This window comes from Cryptomeria japonica, chromosome 5, assembly GCF_030272615.1.
Source record: "Cryptomeria japonica chromosome 5, Sugi_1.0, whole genome shotgun sequence".
Classification (NCBI taxonomy): Eukaryota; Viridiplantae; Streptophyta; class Pinopsida; order Cupressales; family Cupressaceae; genus Cryptomeria; species Cryptomeria japonica.
Window position 1 is genome coordinate 623,860,802 of NC_081409.1, and position 17,622 is coordinate 623,878,423.

Genomic DNA, 17,622 nt, shown 5'->3' on the forward strand with positions numbered 1-17,622 from the left:
AAGTGGGAAATCCTAATAATCCACTTTGGAGAAGGTGTGTGTTCTTAGTTCTCTTATCCTTCCAAGTTGTCATCTTTATTAAGGATCTCCTCTACTCTTGGAGGTAGATATCTTTATCTGAAGATCTCTTCATCCTTTGTTAATCATACAGTCCTCAAAAGGATCCCTTTACATTTGTTGCAAGATATCTCTTTTACAATTATCTTTTCCTTTCTTAAAAAAACAAAGCCTACTCAGGAGTCTTTCTTTCTAGCTTGGAATGCATGTATTATCGATTAGAAGATATCTCCTTGGTGTTGAAGGTGTGTGTCCTTGTTTCTATCTACCTTAAGAAATCAACATCGAACTATGTTGACATCTTAAGGGGGGTATGTATAGGCAGCCTCCTAGTTGCATTTTAACTATCGATTATCAATTTGGGATTGTTGCATACTCATGTTTCATCCCTATTTTATCCATCATTTATGGGATTATTGCATCCTCATTCTTAATCCTCATTTCATTTATCAACATTGGATTGTTGCATCCTCACGCTTCGTCCTCATTTTATGCATCATTTATCTTACATGCAATGCTTCATGCTCAAAACCAGACATCAACATATGCAGCAGGGTGAGTGGAACTAGCAAAACACAACTAGACTATTCTGATTCTCTTCCCCCTCATGGATCACTTATCTTGATGCAGCTTGCTAGCCCATGGAATTCATATCCATCTTTCTCTCCCATGAGCCCATAGCATAACACACATTTTCTAGTGTTGGATCATGGTTTCTTGTTCTTTCAATTGGTGTACATCCTTGTTCTTCCTATGATTCCACTTGTGCTCTTGCAATAACATGCCAGGAATTATATTAGTGGTTGAGACATTTCGATTATCGAGGTCTCTTAAACTAGTTGACTTGGACCTTTGTATTTTACTACTAACTTTGTTTTCTCTTGATTATAGTTGAAGGTTACTTGTATGGATTGATAGGATCCTATCCTATTCCTAGTTTGTCTTTCTCTCAGATGCTCTATCTCTTCATTTCTACTTTACCGATAGTATGATTGTAAGATCATACTCCAATAAAGTGGGGGCTAAATATAGCATTGTAAATTGTACACCCTTAATTGGGTGATACAATTTCATGCTTAGGTTAGCACCCACTTTAGTGTGTTGCATTTTGCATTTTAAATTCCCTTTAAGCATTTAATTAATTAATTTAATTAAATTTAAAGTCCTCTTTCATCACTCCATATATCATAAAATTGGGCCCATAACCCTATGTGTGCCCCTTTTTATTTTATCCTTTTAATTAATTCATTCATTAAAATCCTCATTAGGTCTTATTTCGACCTTCAAGGCCCAATTTCGCATATCAAAACACCTTGAATTGTTAATTGCATCAAGTTGGGAATTAACTTATAATCATGATACTTTGCATCCCTAAAAATTTGGAAAAAAGTCAGCTAGACCAAAATGATTCATCCTAGTCTCGACTTTTTCTCCCCGAATTTTGGAATCATGTTTTACCAGTATTATAATGTTTAAATCCATCTTTATGTGAAAATATATCAATTCTAAGGGCCTAATAGTGATTTTCATTTTTAAATCCCTATATAAGGCATCTCTCTCAATTGATTTTTCATAAGGAGTTAAAAATTACACTTTTATGCATGCATTGTCATCAATTCAAGAGCAAATCTGATTCAAGGAGCAACAAACTATATCAAGGCATCTTCAACTTATGTTTCGATTATGATTTAATGATGTATTTTGTGTGATTTACCATATTATTGTATCAACACATGGAGAACTTATCCTAAGAGCATTGCATGACCTATTCAAGGTATAATCATTTACATTCAAGCATTTCAACCTTATCCTCAAAAAGGTAAGCTTTTCCAATTCAATTCAAGTTCAATTTATATTTCAATTAGGGTTAATTCCAAACCTAGGGTTTGACCTAAGGAAAACCCCTATCCTCAACACAATTTCCCTTCTTTTGGTGTGTAGGTGGCAAGTTCAAGAGTTGTGCAAGTGGAAAATGATAAAGGAAGAAAAAAACAAACAAGATTAGCTTTTGCAGAACTTCTAGAGACCCCCTAGGACCAAGGAAAAATTGCAGGACCAAGGCAAATTTGGAGGACCAGGGCGATAGGCGCATTGGTCCTAGGCAATTTTTTGGTCACCAGTGGACTCAGTATCTCTTTCCATTTCCAAAAGGAACTAACTTTCCTATGTTTGCAGTTGAAAAGACCAACGCGACAGGTGCTCCGGTCCTGACAATTTATCCTAAATTTTCAAGTATAGGCTCAGATCCTTTTTTGCTACTCAGATCTTAGCTTACAACTCTGTTTGATTTTTTCAACACTCTATTTTCATCATTTCATTTCAGTTTCTCATTATTTGTTATAGATTGAATACTTGCAATTCAAAACCTAATTTAAACACAATCTCGTTAATCAACATTCAACCCTCGTATTAATACAATTGAGGTTGGATCTATTGATGGTTCACCCTTGTTTTAATGCATTGGTTAATTTGTCTAATTGGTGGTCTTATCCTACTTGGTGAAACCCTAGTTCCAAATTACACCATTATGCTAACTAATATCAATAAATTCAATAATTGAGTTAGTGGCATTCATTATCATCCACATATCAACATTCATTACCATCCCTTTATCTCTTTGTTTTTTGATATTAATTGAATCTGGTGATTGAAATAAAGCATAAGAAAGCTATACACTTTAATCATTACATAGAAATCTCCACGATGTTCTTTATTTTTTTCACTTTACATACTAGTAGGCAAAAACTTCTTATAGGTAATGAAGAATAGTTTTATGGAGAAAAATATTGAAGATTCAATCAATGTCATGCCACTAGAATGGTTAGATCACTATTGTGAAATTATGTCCTAAATACTTGTATTCTTAAGATTTAATTGTCTCATATCTCGTATGAGTAATATCTTACTTATTAAGCTTCTAGTATAACACCGAATCAGGTTAATTCACATCATAAGGTACACAACCCTTATCATCTATGTTTCAATGTTAAAACCTATTCAATTTCTATCTAGTTAACTTATATTCAAGTCAATTTATTAGGCCCATTTCCTTATGTTATCTTAGATTCTTTTTATTATTTAGTAATCACATGTTTATCTTTAGATAAACATAAACTTAAAAATCAAAGCCATGAAGCGAAGAGTGAAACTGGCAAGAAAGAAAGTGGAGACTATGAGGGAAACTAGGGTTTGCTCTACCACAAGCTCAATAAGGACAATAAGGTCATCCACTACAATGGGATTGGATTTGATAGTATATGATGAGGCTAAAGAAGATAAGGATGTGGGAGATGGGGGGCTCAATTCCCTATTTTAACACTTTCTTTTGGTTCTACAGTTGCTGCAAAGGTTGTCACTCAGCCTTTTGGTGCCAATTCTTATGATTGGTGGGGAGAAAAAGGAGATTATCCTTCTCCTTCTGATGTGGTTTTTTCTCCTTTCGATAGAGATGAAGTTGTCAATTGAGAGGATTATCTAGACAGTGAGAATGAAATAATCTTGCATATCATTTTAGAATCTTGTTTGAAGTAGAAAAAGTTTGCTAGGGAGGCTATGGTGGACAAACTTGATAGAGAGGCTCAAGTGGAAAAGTTTGTTGGAGAAGATGAGGTTGAGGTTAATGTTGGTGTTCTTTTTTTGGTCTAAAGATAGGGTTTTTACCCTCCAAATTGGAATGAAATTTTGTGAAGCCTTCTTCTTTTTCTTTGGTGGAGTTGAGGTCGTAAATTAACACTATTAAGGTTGATGTTTAATTTCCTTTTGGTGTGGACCATAGGGTTTCAGAGGTGGATGTTTCTTCTTCCACAAAGATTGTGTAGGTTTCAAAGGTGGATGCTACTTCTTCAGAGACTATCTGGGTGGGTGCATTAGGAGAATGATACTATTTTTTCCCCCTTGATGGTGCCCTTAGGGATTTAGAGGTTCTTTACAAGTTGTTGGACTATGGTTTGGATATTGTTTCTTCTCTAGAGAATGTCAAGAAGGATGAGAGTTTTGTTATGCCTGTCGTTTGTTTTTCCCCTAATTCTATAAGGAGTTTTGGCATGGGTGGAGTCAGTTTTGAGGAAATGCAGATCTAAATAAATGTTCCCAATTTTCTTCAAGATGAGTTGAGTGCTTCTTTGGGGTTCTCTCTTATTGGGAGATTCTATGACAATCATTTCAATGTAGATGTTGCTCGAAAATGGATCATTCGAGGTTGGAAACTTGAGGCGGGGTTCAAGTTTCTAGTATGTTGTATAGATTTTTAATTTTTTCCTTTTGTTCCAAGGAGGATTGCTCTAGGATCTTTCTTGATGGCCCCTATCTTATGGGATTGAATGGAATTAGTCTTCAAAATTTGTCTCCTAGTTTCAACCCATGGAAGGAAATATTCTTGTTTCCTCTTTGGTTTTGTTTTCTTGGGTTACACTTGGAGTTCTAGAGTGAAAATATTTTCTTGATTATTGTCAATTAGTTTTGGCAATATAGTACTACCAATAAGATTATAAAATTCATGAAGTTCTTGTTATTTACACTATATTTTGTGTGTTTGTGGAGAAAAATTAGGTTCTCCCTACTTAGATCATATTATCCTCTAAATTAAAGGATTGGGTACAACAAATTGAGTATGAAGACTCTCTGGTTATTTATCCTGTATGCATATAGTTAGGCATGCCCACAATTCCTGCTTGAAAAATAAGAAACAACACTTTGTTTAAGAATGATCAAATGTCAATTCATTGGGAGGAGCCCATTCGCGCCTTTCAGAAGGTTCAACAAATTGATATTAACAAAGGGAATTCCTGTTTGGATTGTTCAAAGATTGATAATGCATTGGGGCTAATAGAAGTATGCACCAATGATTTTATGTCTCTTCCTTGTCTTAATAAGCTAAGATTTGGGGAAAAAGATCATACTACCGTGATTAAGCAAAGAGCCTTGGATCATTTTTTTAAACCACCCTAATTTTAGGCTAATTTTTATTTGCATTAGTGTTGTTGTGTCTTTTGTTGATTTTTAGTTTTTGTAGCTATTGTTTGGTGTTTTTCCATGCTTAAATCTTAATCTCTCTTTGTAAAAAACATAAACATAAATAACACAATTTTACTATTCCTTTTCATTTAGTGAGTATTACTAGGTTGATATTATTATTAGCTTATGTGTAGGTTTTATACAAGTGACATAAACATTCATTTTAATTTCTCAAATTTGATAGATTCAAAAAATTGCTATCTTTTTATCACATCATTTTTTTATGTATTTGTACTCTAGGATGTGCTAACACATGGCTTTACATATATACTAGAGTAGGGGTAAAATACAAAGTAAAAAAGTGCATACCCAAACACTTTTCACTCTATTTTATGTCACTTTGGGTTGATGTCTTGGATACATGATTCTGGTACATGATTTGGTTATTTAGTGCATTTGTAAGGTGTAATATGTCACATTACCCTATTTAGAATAGGTTGATATAATTTCCTACAATCTTATTGATCTTTGATGTGATGGTTAACAAAATCATGTCTTCTAATGCTAAATTTCAAATTTGTATATTCTTAAGCTAAGATTACTAAAATCTAACCATTACCCATTATTTTTGTTAACCATTATATCCTCTAACATTAAACTTCAATATTTTTCCTTTTAAGGCTAACACATTAAGATTTAAATAAGGCTAATATTCCTAAGACTTAACTATTACCAATCAACTTGGATTTCAGAATTTGAAAATTTGTACCTCTAAATTCACATTTTTTTAATGAATAATTGTCAAGATGCAAAGAACACTTACACAATCAAATCCATAAGTAGCACACATAATGTGTCGTGGATTGTGAAAATCTACTTGCTGCGCACAAAGATTCTATTAATTAAGAAATAATATTACACATATTCACAAAAAAGATTGACGATCATACAAGATCACGACCCTGTTTAACCCTAAGATGACTTTTGCAATAGTCAGTCTCAGTTTGACAATGCAAGTTTGTCAACATTTGGTCGGTTGTTCTAGAGTCCAAACTTGTCCACTTTGCTTGGTGTATTTTTTTCCAAGGCTTTCTTGTGGGGTCAATGCTTTTTCATATGGGCATGTGATACCCTCATTGTCCTTTTCTGTGCGTAGATGGAAGCATTTAAACACCTTTTCTAGATTTGTCCTTGACCTCAACAACTTTAAGTTTCTTTTGGACTTTTGCTCATAGCCTTTTTCTTGACACATAGATCTCTTTGGAGATTGGCCTTGCATTCCTCATTTACTCAAATTTGACATGCTTTTAAGATAGCAACTCTCAACAAAAAAAATATATATATATATATAAATTTTATCATTCTTCTCATTATATTGTTGATGAGCATGTTTCACTTTCCTTTAATACTATCATTTGTTCTAATTTTCATTTTACAGGCCAACAAAGTTACCCTAAAAGTATCCCACCTTCAAGAGCTACTCGATCACTTGGAAAACACCCATTGCATTATTGCTGAAGTTCCGTATCGTTGCTGTCCTCTTCCCATGGTCACTCTCCTTTACACGACCGTCAAAGAGGTAGGAGTTTCTCAGCTTGTGGTTCTTAAGATCTACACCCTGTATTCCTTTTATATATACATCAATCGCCATTACCTTCCTTGACATGGAACAATAACAAATAGACTCATGGCTAAACTTGCGTAATAGACTATTTCAAGTGAAGACGTGTTTCTTTGGCTCCATACCCCTGGCTGACATGATAAATGTGAACGCCCCCAAAAAAGGAGGGAAAAAAAGCGAAACAAGTTAGCTACAAAAAGCTGATAAAGATGCGACTTCACTATCTTGATGTGAGAGTTGGTATATTATACATTCGTCATGCTTAGTTAAGCCCACATAATATAATTGGAAAGCGCACAAGGCACGAAATCAACATTTTCGCGCTTTAGATTTGCATGCCAACTCAAAAGGAGATTAAGCTTCTTTTGGGCAAGTAACGTGCCCGTTTACATTAACGAGGCATTATAATAAATAAAAGATTTCGTCTCTAATTATATTAATTAGTAAATATACTATTTAGTTGTCTAAATTATAAAATGTATCATTTGTCGAGATAAATAATAGTATTGGATAATCAAATGTTTAAACTATATATGTAGATTTATAAGAATGTGGAATAAAATCATGGAACAATATATTACTAAAAACTGATATATATTAGTTGTATATTTTATTTTAAAATATTAAAATCAAATATTATTCATGATAGTTTGGTCAAAGAATTATGTACTAGAAGTATGTTTTTTTATAATGTTAATTTCAAAATGTAAGAATTAAGCATTATTTTTATATTGGTGATAGTTCAATTTAGCTGTATGTTGCTATAAATATTAAGATTAAATATTGTTTTCTTATTCATGATAGTTTAGTCAAAAGACATTTATAATTTAGATGCATGTACCTTGATAATGTTATCACCTACTACTATATAAAGACAACAAAAAAATTCCTTATTCATAAGAATTTAGCTAAAATTTAAATATATATTTCATTAAAACACAAATTCTATATCTATATAATCTAATAAATATTAAATCTTTAAAATTTTCTTATAACAATAATATGAACCTTGAACCTGCGAGAGATCTAGTCTTGATAAGTGCAAGGCTCCAACATCATGAGAGATCTAGTCTTGATAAGTGCAAGGCTCCAACATCATAAGGGACGAGGCAGCCATTATGTCCCAAATGAATTTGTTGGTATGGATACTCCTCAATCCTTAGTTTCTAAGAGAAGAAGTTCCAACCTAAGAAAAAAAATGACTTTAACTATTTAAAAAAGAGGAAAGATTTCAACCAACTCTAGTTTTATGTTTTATCTTTGCTGTATTTCACCGTCACCGATATCAATATCATCGTCATTGTTTTGCTCACAAAATTACAAAGATATTAATATGTTATAGTTTGTGCAAGTTCCTATAATATACGGTGGAGAAGGGTTGTTGGTACACGCGTAAAGATCTCCGTAGACTAAGTAACGATGAGCACGCGTAGGCAGGAAACGTGACGTACTCGCTTTACTGTGGTTCTGATTCTTTTCTCTTTTCCAAACGACCTTACTTGTATTACTCGTATCTCTATATTTTCATTTCAAACTGTTAAATGCTCTATATACACCTATCTATTCTTTCACACACAACAATGCTGCGTTTCATTATCTTCATTAACTTATATCTGCATTAAGTTGATGACAATTTGTGTTCCAAATGTGTTGCAATCTTTGAAGGAAAAGAAATCTATTTCCTTTGAAATACCATTTTGTTAAGGTTAGATAGATGTCTGTTCAAATTCAACTGAGTATCTGATGCGAATTACTTGTTAATTTCTACAACCAATATATTGGAACTTCATAATCTTTTCTGCAATGTAATATCTTAAGGGATGAGATTTTCTGTTCTTTCTTCTAAAACTTGGCAGTAGATTTCGGCTTCCTGCACAATAAAAAATTTTTTTGGTATGTTTTTCCTCTTATGAGAACTCGAGGAAAGGTATATTCAAAAAAATTAGGTCACCATCTGTATTGTGTATAACTTTAAGTATTAGCATTGTGTTGTAGCTTTATTTCAGAAAAAAAGAGGAGACTATATAGATCCTGTTATTTGAATTTCAAATATTTTACAAAAATCTTATGAATTTTGCAGTAAGTTGTAGATAAGAAGATTATTGGTTCAGAAGTGAGAAAATGGTGAAGTTTCAAAAGCAGCTAGAAGCCCAGCTTGTTGCAGAGTGGAGAAATGCTTATGTGAATTACAAGCAGCTTAAGAAGGACATCAAACAAATAAGACATCATATTGCAAGCAGAGAACAACACCCTGTCACCAACACAGCTGCATTCAATAAACATTCCCCTTCTTCTTCTCTGGTAAATATATTGAAAGAAAGAAGTTTTTGTTCTTAGATGGTGTGTCACCTTTTCTGATACGTATTATGTGGTTGGGTGGAGATTGGACCTCGTTATTATCATAAAAAAACTATTTTCAATCGAATCAGACCTCAACTTGACATATGTTACATATAGAAGGTGCATGTAAATTAAAAACACAGGTATTTTACTGTTTAGATTTGTATTGATATGAATTTACTTTATGGGCAGATTATACATCATTGTAAGGCAGACAAAAACGGTGGCGGTGGAAAGGAGATGGTGTATGAAACGGAGTTGGTTTGTGGGCAAGTTCAATGGACAGAGTATGATCGAGTTTTCTTTTCTAGGCTGGATTCTCAGCTTAACATGGTCGACAAGTTTTACAGAGCCAAAGAAAAAGAATACCTTGTTAGAGGGAAACAGCTCCAAGTACAGCTGGAGACTCTCATAGACACAAAACGAGCCCTTGCCACGGGTAAAGTATATGACCGTTCAAGTGATCAAGAGATTGATATAGGTATTTAAACTAATAATATTCAATTTACTTGAACAGTATAGAGAAATTGTATTTTGTTTACATCAATGGTTGGAATCAACTTGGTTTATGATTATGACACCTAAGTCTAATGTAAACATAATTTATAGATTACTTCACTTAGAATACATCTATCTGATGCTTATATTTATTAAATTATTATAGAAAATAGATAGACGCCCAAAAAAGAGGTATAAAAATATTTAAACTAATAATACTCAATTTACTTAAATAATATAGAGAATTTGTACTTTGTTTTACATCAATGGTTGGGAGCAACTCGATTTATAATTAGATGACACCTTTATGTAAACAGAATATATAGATTACTCCATATATATATGATATTAAATTGATGTTTAAGATTTTCTTAGCCATTTTTATATACAAATGGGTATGATTTAAAGCTTTCTTTTTGTGAACATAGCAGAAGATGGAGAGAGTGATGGTGGTTACAGAGGTAAAGGCAGCAAAAACAATGACGCATTTGGTGTGAGCAGACCCAAAGTTGGTCATGCAGAAAAGATGTTACGTGCAGCCTTTACCGAATATTATAAAGCCCTCACTCTCCTGCAGAATTACAGGTTCCTTTAACGGCTTCCTCTCCAGGCTGCAACATTCACGTTTCAAACAAACTAATATAGCAAATATACCTTAGAATATCCATGTTTTTCTGATCACAACCTCTAGTTAAAGTATTGTGTATATATTACTTACTAGTGATATGGTCTGTATATATGCAGCTCCTTAAACACTCTCGCTTTTGCAAAGATACTAAAGAAGTATGATAAGGTAATGTAGAGTCTTTCACAACAATGTAATGTGATTATATTTGCTAGAAACAGAATAAAGACTCTTTGGTTTTCTTTTCTTTACCCCATTTTTAACAGGTTACAGGAAAGAGTGTGATGGATATTTATCTAAGAGAAGTGCAATCTTCCTCTTTCTCAACAAGCTCTGACAAGGTAGCATGGCTTCCTGTATATCTTAAATAGAATGAAATTTTTAATCTAAATAAAACATTTGTTTAATTGTATTAAAATATTATATTGCCACAGGTGCTAAGCATGTTAGAGAAGGTGGAGAATCTGTTTACTACACACTTCTGCAAAAATAACAAAAGACAAGCTATGAACTCTTTGAGACCTTCTCCCCATCAGAATTCTAATCGCAAAATTTTTTCTTTAGGTATATCTTACTTTTGGGTCCATTTAGTTTATGAGAATAATTTATTATCATCAAATTAAATTAATGAAGAAATTTTGTCAGTAGGTTGAATTGTAGTTTTGTTGTTCTGAGATGATATTGTTGAATGTTTGTATGGAAATGAGGTTCTTTTGTGACCTCACAGTTGATAGCTTGGAATCATTAAGTAGACATGAAAATTAGTCTAGATAGTCTTTAAAAAAAATGGCTTTTGAAAAATGGATTATAGGTCATCCCTAAGTTTTCTGACACTGGTCTAGGTTAGAAAATTACAATGTACCTAAAGACTAGGGTTTTTCATAGATTAGACTGTTTTCCTATGGGTATAGAATTTGTATTCAAATGGGAGATTTTCTTTTGCAGGTCTTTTTACAGGTTGTTCTTGGGGTTTGATTCTGGCACTTGTCCTTGCGGTTTGTCAACCTCACATTGCGAGTTACGTGATAAGCAAAAGCTTTATAACGAGTGTACTTCCAATCTTAAGGTAGTATGATTTCTATAAGTTTTTTACAACAGTTGTCCTTGGTGATTTGTTTTTAATTTTAGCCCAATAAATATGGACTAAATCATCATGCTTGGTATTTTGGCAGCACATCAATCCTTATACCTTTCCACATTTACATGTATGGTCTTAATGTCTACTTTTGGACGAGAACCCGCATAAATTATGCATTTATTTTTGAGTTTGAACCTGGTACAGAACTGAGAAGCCTGGAAGTCGTGACTATTAGCACTGGTCTATTCACCATTGCTGTTACCTCTATTGTTGCACACCTCCTTTTGTTTCCAATGGGAAAAATAATTCCCATTACCATTTTTATGGTAAGTTGTTATATATAATGGTATATGTGTAGATTTGTATTCCTATTAAATTCTATCAATTTCTATGTTTTTTTAATGGTTGTTCTCAAGTGTTGTATTTCTCAGCATCTAAAAATTGATTGAAGAATCCCATTTGGATGCAGGTGATTCTGTTGTTTGTATTCCTTCCTTTTGATATTTGTTACAGATCAGCTAGATTTTACTTTATCCAGTGTTTATGGCGAATTTTATGTGCACCACTTTACAAGGTAGTTTTCCAAACCTAATTAGGAGTCATCACACTTTTCGTTCCATGATTTATGATTACTAATTTCACTACTTATTTGTGCACCAATTATAAGGTAGTTTGTCATAGCTAATTGGGTGTGATCACACTTTTCATTTCAATGTTTGTGATTACTAATTTGGTTTGAATGGTATGTAATAACAGGTTGAATTTGCTGACTTTTTTCTTGCTGATCAGTTTACAAGCCAGGTAGATTTATCTGTTTGTACATTGCAAATCTATGGTTTGGGTTTTTGATTTTAGAAGCCATATATCATTTCAATCTGTTTTGTAGATCACATCGTTTAGATCTCTTGGGTACATTTCTTCCTACCATGCAAGTCACATATTTCACAGTAACCCGGACAATTCAGTATGCTCAAGCCCCTTCATTCACTTCCAATACATCATTGCAGTGCTGCCATATTGGTGGAGACTTATGCAGGTGAGTTTGCAAAAGCCCAAATTTATTTATTTGTCGGTATTTCTAAATCTAGTAATAAATTCAATTTTAAGAATAATATGAAAATGGGTCCAGGCTCTTTATGTGCTTATCTAATCTAAATTTTATGAACAATATTTATTTATTTATGTTTCTTTTCATAAGGTAGTGTGTGAGGAGGTGGGTGGACGAGAAAGACCTTGCACAAATTGCAAATGGGGGAAAGTATCTGTCTGCGCTTATAGCAGTATTGATAAGACTTAAATTTGAGACCAGTGGTACAAATTTGTTTCTAGTACTGTTTATGATATCTTCTAGCATCGCAACTATTTATCAGTTTTATTGGGATGTTGTGATGGATTGGGGTCTACTTCAGCGCAAGTCTGTGAACCCTTGGCTTAGAGATCAACTGATCTTGAAGAATAAGAGAACATATTTCATTTCAATGGTGATTTTTATGAAACCCTAAACTTTACTCCTTGTAGAATCCCTATGTTCATTGTTGACACAAGAGAATTCTACGTCATTAAACGTGGTCTTTGATGAATCACATGTTGCAGGTTGTGAATGCAGTGCTTCGATTAGCATGGTTGTATTCAATTATACACGTAGTCATGCCCTGCGGACCCACTTATCAGAAGTATATAGACTTCATTCTTGGAATGGCAGAAATTGCTCGTCGAGGCTTGTGGAATTTTTTCAGGTTTGTTCTACATAATAATGGGTTAGACTATATTTTAGTACACTTGGATATTCTTGAAATCTTTCCCTTCATGATCAAGTTAAAAGAAAGCTTTTTCGTAACCCCTACTATTTCACATGAAAAAAGAGCAAAGTATATTTTAATTATAATTTTATATTTCCTTCATATTCATTCATAGCAATATTAATTAAAATATAATAAGTTTTAATTTTCATATCTCATTGTCATAAATAGATTAAAATTATTCTTTTCTTTTAAATTTAACCTAACCTTCTTACAATATTGATTTTGTTTACAGACTAGAGAATGAGCACCTCAACAATGTGGGCAAATTCAGAGCAGTCAAAACTGTTCCATTGCCATTTAAAGACAGTGATCAAGATACATAGTTAAGTTATATGGCATATGGAAGTAACTTATTTTTATGGTGCACAACAATAAGTGGCGCATACTACAATCAAATCCAGAAAATTATGTATATGTCCTAGTTTTATAAACTTTTACCTGGTGGAATTTATATTGTAACCAATTTTTATGCTGCCCAACAATTTATAGCATGATTCTTATGTGGACTTATGCTGCCCAACAATTTATAAGATGATTCTTAAGTGGCACATATTACAATCAAATTCAAGAAAATATGTATACATGTCCTAGTTTTATTATATGAATACTTTTACAAGGGTTAATTTATTTTGTCCATTCTTTATATTAATTGTGGAAACAAGACTTATTTCGTCAAGTTTTGATAGAAACTAGCTCAAGTGAAATATATTAGTATAATTATTTAATAGAGCCCTAATTTAATTGATTCAGTCTAATAAAGACTGAATCAATTAAAATAAGACAGCATATTGCAAGCAGAGAACAGCACCCTGTCACCAACACAGCTGCATTCAATAGACAGAGTATGATCGAGTTTTCTTTTCTAGGCTGGATTCTCAGCTTAACATTGTCAACAAGTTTTACAGATCCAAAGATAAAGAATACCTTGTTAGAGGGAAACAGCTCCAAGTACAGCTGCAGACTCTCATAGACACAAAACGATCCCTTGTCACGTGTAAAGTATATGACCGTTCAAGTGATCAGGATATTGATATAGGTATTTAAACTAATAATATTCAATTTACTTGAATAGTATAGAGAAATTGTATTTTGTTTACATCAATGGTTGTAATCAACTCCGTTTATGATTAGATGACACCTAAATCTAATCTAAACATTAGAAATTACTTCATTTAGAATACGAGACTGATTCTTATATTTAAATTATTATAGAAAATAGATAGAGCCCCCCACAAAAGTATATAAATATTTAACTAATAATACTCAATTTACTTAAATAATATAGAGAATTTGTACTTTGTTTACATCAATGGTTGGGATCAACTCGATTTATAATTAGATGACACCTTAATGTAAACAGAATTTATAGATTACTCCATATATATATGATATTAAATTGATGTTTAAGATTTTTTTGAGCCATTTTTATGTACAAATGGGTATGATTTAAAGCTTTCTTTTTGTGAACATAGCAGAAGATGGAGAGAGTGATGGTGGTTACAGAGGTAAAGGCAGCAAAAAACAACGACGCATTTGGTGTGAGCAGACCCAAAGTTGGTCATGCAGAAAAGATGTTACGTACAGCCTTTATCGAATATTACAAAGCCCTCACTCTCCTGCAGAATTACAGGTTCCTTTAACGGCTTCCTCTCCAGGCAGCAACATTCACGTTTCAAACAAACCAATATAGCAAATATGCCTTAGAATATCCATGTTTCTCTGATCACAACCTCTAGTTAGAGTATTGTGTATATATTACTTACTAGTGATATGGTCTGTATATGTGCAGCTCCTAAAACACTCTCGCTTTTGCAAAGATACTAAAGAAGTACGATAAGGTAATGTAGAGTCTTTCACAACAATGTAATGTGATCATATTTGCTAGAAACAGAATAAAGAGACTTTGGTTTTCTTTTTCTTTTCCCCATTTTTGTACAGGTTACAGGAAAGCGTGTGATGGATACTTATCTAAGAGAAGTGCAATCTTCCTCTATCTCAGCAAGCTCTAACAAGGTACCATGGCTTCTTGTATATCTTAGCAAAAATGATATTTTTAATCTAAATAATACATTTGTTTAATTGTATTGAAATATTATATTGCCACAGGTTCTAAGCATGTTGGAGAAGGTGGAGAATTTATTCAGTACATCTGCAAAAATAACAAAAGACAAGCTATGAACTCTTTGAGACCTTCTCCCCATGAATTCTGATCGCAATTTTTTTTTACTTTTCGCTTCATTTAGTTTATGAGAATTGTTGGGATTAAGGTGTCTCAACTTTAGAGTCCTAACATGTCAAATTAATTAATTGTTGTCTAATTGATTTATCTAAGATATAAACTTCCTAAGTTGTCATTCACTCTGTGGGAACTTTTGGTGAGGTAGCATCCTACATGGCAGGTGATGAAATGGCATATTCCTTATTTTCTAGGAAGTTGGTACCCACTTGGAAGATGCTATGTTGGAATGGAAATTGATTTGGTATTGTTTTGTGTTGACTAAAGAGTCTAGGTTTTCAGCTTCTATTATGTATGCAAGTTGTATTTTAGCTATTGGCATTTATGGTGGAGTTCACTTGTACAAGTGGTGTGAGGTAAGGAAGGTGCCTATTCTTGGTCATAGTAAATTCTATGTTGTCTTTACATTGTATTTGGCAAGATGACTATTATTGATGAGATAGGTGTCGTTGCCTTAGAAGTTGCTATGAGCAACGTGTCATGGGATTAGCAAGATATTGTTTATGACACAACTTACCTCTTAGGTGTTGAAGATGGTTTTCGAAACCATGGGCACCTAACTCTTTGTGTTGAGCTCTATTTATATGTTGATGCCTTAGCTGATTTATGAGAGGAGAGGAGTTCATTATTACAGGGTTATGCTGTCGGATTTTCTCCAGGATGGAGCATGATGTAAATCTCCATGTAAAGGCTTAGAGCCTGTAACTTTATTGTAACTTGTTGTTGAATAATGCATTGGCTCAATGTTTTGGAGAGTGGGGATTTTTACCTGAAAGGGTTTTCCCCATGTATATATGTGTTCTCTCTTCTATCTCATTCTTCTTGTTTCATGATGCTAAAGTATTAAATCTGTATGTTGTAATGCTGCTGAAATTTTCTTAGATCTGTAAATTGCAATCACTTTCCTCTAAGGTCTTAATTGTGAGAAATCAACTATGTTTGTTTCCGCTTTTATGGCATAGTAGTATGTGCTTGTATCAACATGTTGTAATTTGTATTGAAGAAGATACAAGATATCTTCTTGGAGGTGCATACTGATCTCAGATGGCTTTCTAGGATGCCCCATTTCCCTTCAAGAATAATTTATCATCAACAAATTAAATAAGTGAAGAAATTTTGTCGGTAGTGTTGATGGGCCTTTTATACTCACTTAACATGCAAGCTTCACGAGGTGGAACTTCTCCTTAAAAGAGTAAAGATTACAAAATCTCAACTCTCCAAGGTCTTGTTCGTTGGGTCACAACTGTGCAAGGATAGTTCAAGGCCTATGTAACTTATTTGATCAAGGTGGTATGCTGGTTGCAGAAGATGCAAGTACATAGATTCACTTAGAAACAAAATGCAAAAGAGATAGAGTGCATAGAAGAAACTAATATAACCATACAAGAGTGTTAAACTTGAAAGAGATATTCACAGTGATCAAATATAATCAATAACAAAGAAGATAGCAACTGGTGAAACTTTCCATCTACATGCAAGGTCTATGATCTCACATAGAGAAAGAGATGACTACCAACTTCACATACTATACTCATGAAACCCACATAGAACAACTATGCTATCGAGAATGAAAGAACATGTTAGATCAAAAGAATACCAATTTCAATCAACATAGATCATGAAACACACAATCCATGAAACAGGTTGCATTGATTAATTATGAAATAATAGATTCTAGCAAGCACTGATACTAAGAAAGTTCAACAATGTTTAAAACTAAAATTTATAGAAATAAAAATACTATAAATAAATTCCTAATTGTTGCCTCCAATCTTCAATTTTCAGACCCTCAAAATGGCCTGATTTATTACATTTATAGTATCTTGTTCCCTATATTCTAGAAATAAACTATGCCTATAACCCAATTACAAAATGGTGGAGGTTGCAGTTGACATGCAAGTTGTTGCTTTTGAACCTCACTCAACTGACACTTCTCAATGAGTGATCATGGATTGTGGTAGTAGTTCCATCCAGGCTTGGAATTTGATGGCCACCCCTGCCTGTTATATGAATTTTTTATAACGATTTAGTAATTCTAATGCCTTTCGTTTTACGTTTTAAAAAAAATGTTAAGTGTCAATTTTTTTTTAATTTGTGAATAGTTTAATATAAATTCTTTAAGCTTCAGAAAATTGAAGTTCCAATAAAATTCAATTGTGGTGAAAAGAAATAATTCCATCAAAAAATGTAAAAATTTAAAAAACAATGATAAATTAGTAATGCACTAAAAAAATCTTAAACTTGTAAGTTTCTAAATTAACACCCAAAAATCTTGTTTATTATAAAAATAGAAACTATTTTAGATTTTTTTATTACAATATTTAAAAAAATTAGAAATGATTATATCTTATCATTTCAATTGTTAGAAGTTTCTATATTGATATTTAAGACAATCTTATAAAAAATATTTAA

General features: G+C 32.8%; 1 protein-coding gene and 1 long non-coding RNA gene across 5 annotated transcripts; both read left to right on the forward strand.

Annotated features, from left to right (window-relative positions):
- The first annotated feature begins 8,184 nt into the window (after positions 1 to 8,184).
- Positions 8,185 to 13,610, forward strand: LOC131063779 (phosphate transporter PHO1-3). 4 transcript variants are annotated; one of them, XM_057997715.2, is made up of 15 exons: positions 8,189 to 8,336; positions 8,712 to 8,932; positions 9,164 to 9,452; positions 9,901 to 10,054; positions 10,214 to 10,262; positions 10,361 to 10,435; positions 10,529 to 10,658; positions 11,040 to 11,160; positions 11,267 to 11,498; positions 11,642 to 11,746; positions 11,929 to 11,973; positions 12,059 to 12,208; positions 12,375 to 12,653; positions 12,766 to 12,908; positions 13,207 to 13,610. In XM_057997715.2, the coding sequence occupies exons 2-15, from the start codon at positions 8,753 to 8,755 to the stop codon at positions 13,295 to 13,297; spliced, it is 2,043 nt and encodes a 680-aa protein (XP_057853698.1). In that variant the 5' UTR covers positions 8,189 to 8,336; positions 8,712 to 8,752; the 3' UTR covers positions 13,298 to 13,610. The 4 variants fall into 4 exon arrangements, with proteins under 4 accessions (XP_059077527.1, XP_057853698.1, XP_057853700.1 ...); XM_057997717.1 differs by having other exon boundaries at positions 8,190 to 8,336; positions 9,164 to 9,410; XM_057997716.2 differs by lacking the exon at positions 8,189 to 8,336 and adding an exon at positions 8,372 to 8,524.
- Positions 13,611 to 14,828: 1,218 nt separating this feature from the next.
- LOC131063780 (uncharacterized) lies at positions 14,829 to 16,001 on the forward strand. Its single transcript, XR_009111131.1, has 2 exons — positions 14,829 to 14,987; positions 15,081 to 16,001. It is a non-coding gene; the product is annotated as an uncharacterized LOC131063780 (long non-coding RNA).
- The last annotated feature ends 1,621 nt before the right edge of the window (positions 16,002 to 17,622 follow it).

Excerpts from the sequence above, each read along its gene's own strand:
- LOC131063779 (XM_057997715.2), top strand. The coding sequence starts at position 8,753 with ATGGTGAAGTTTCAAAAGCAGCTAGAAGCCCAGCTTGTTGCAGAGTGG. Across the intron at positions 11,161-11,266 it reads AGTGTACTTCCAATCTTAAG|CACATCAATCCTTATACCTT; the intron begins GTAGTATGATTT and ends GTATTTTGGCAG. Across the intron at positions 12,654-12,765 it reads GAACATATTTCATTTCAATG|GTTGTGAATGCAGTGCTTCG; the intron begins GTGATTTTTATG and ends CACATGTTGCAG.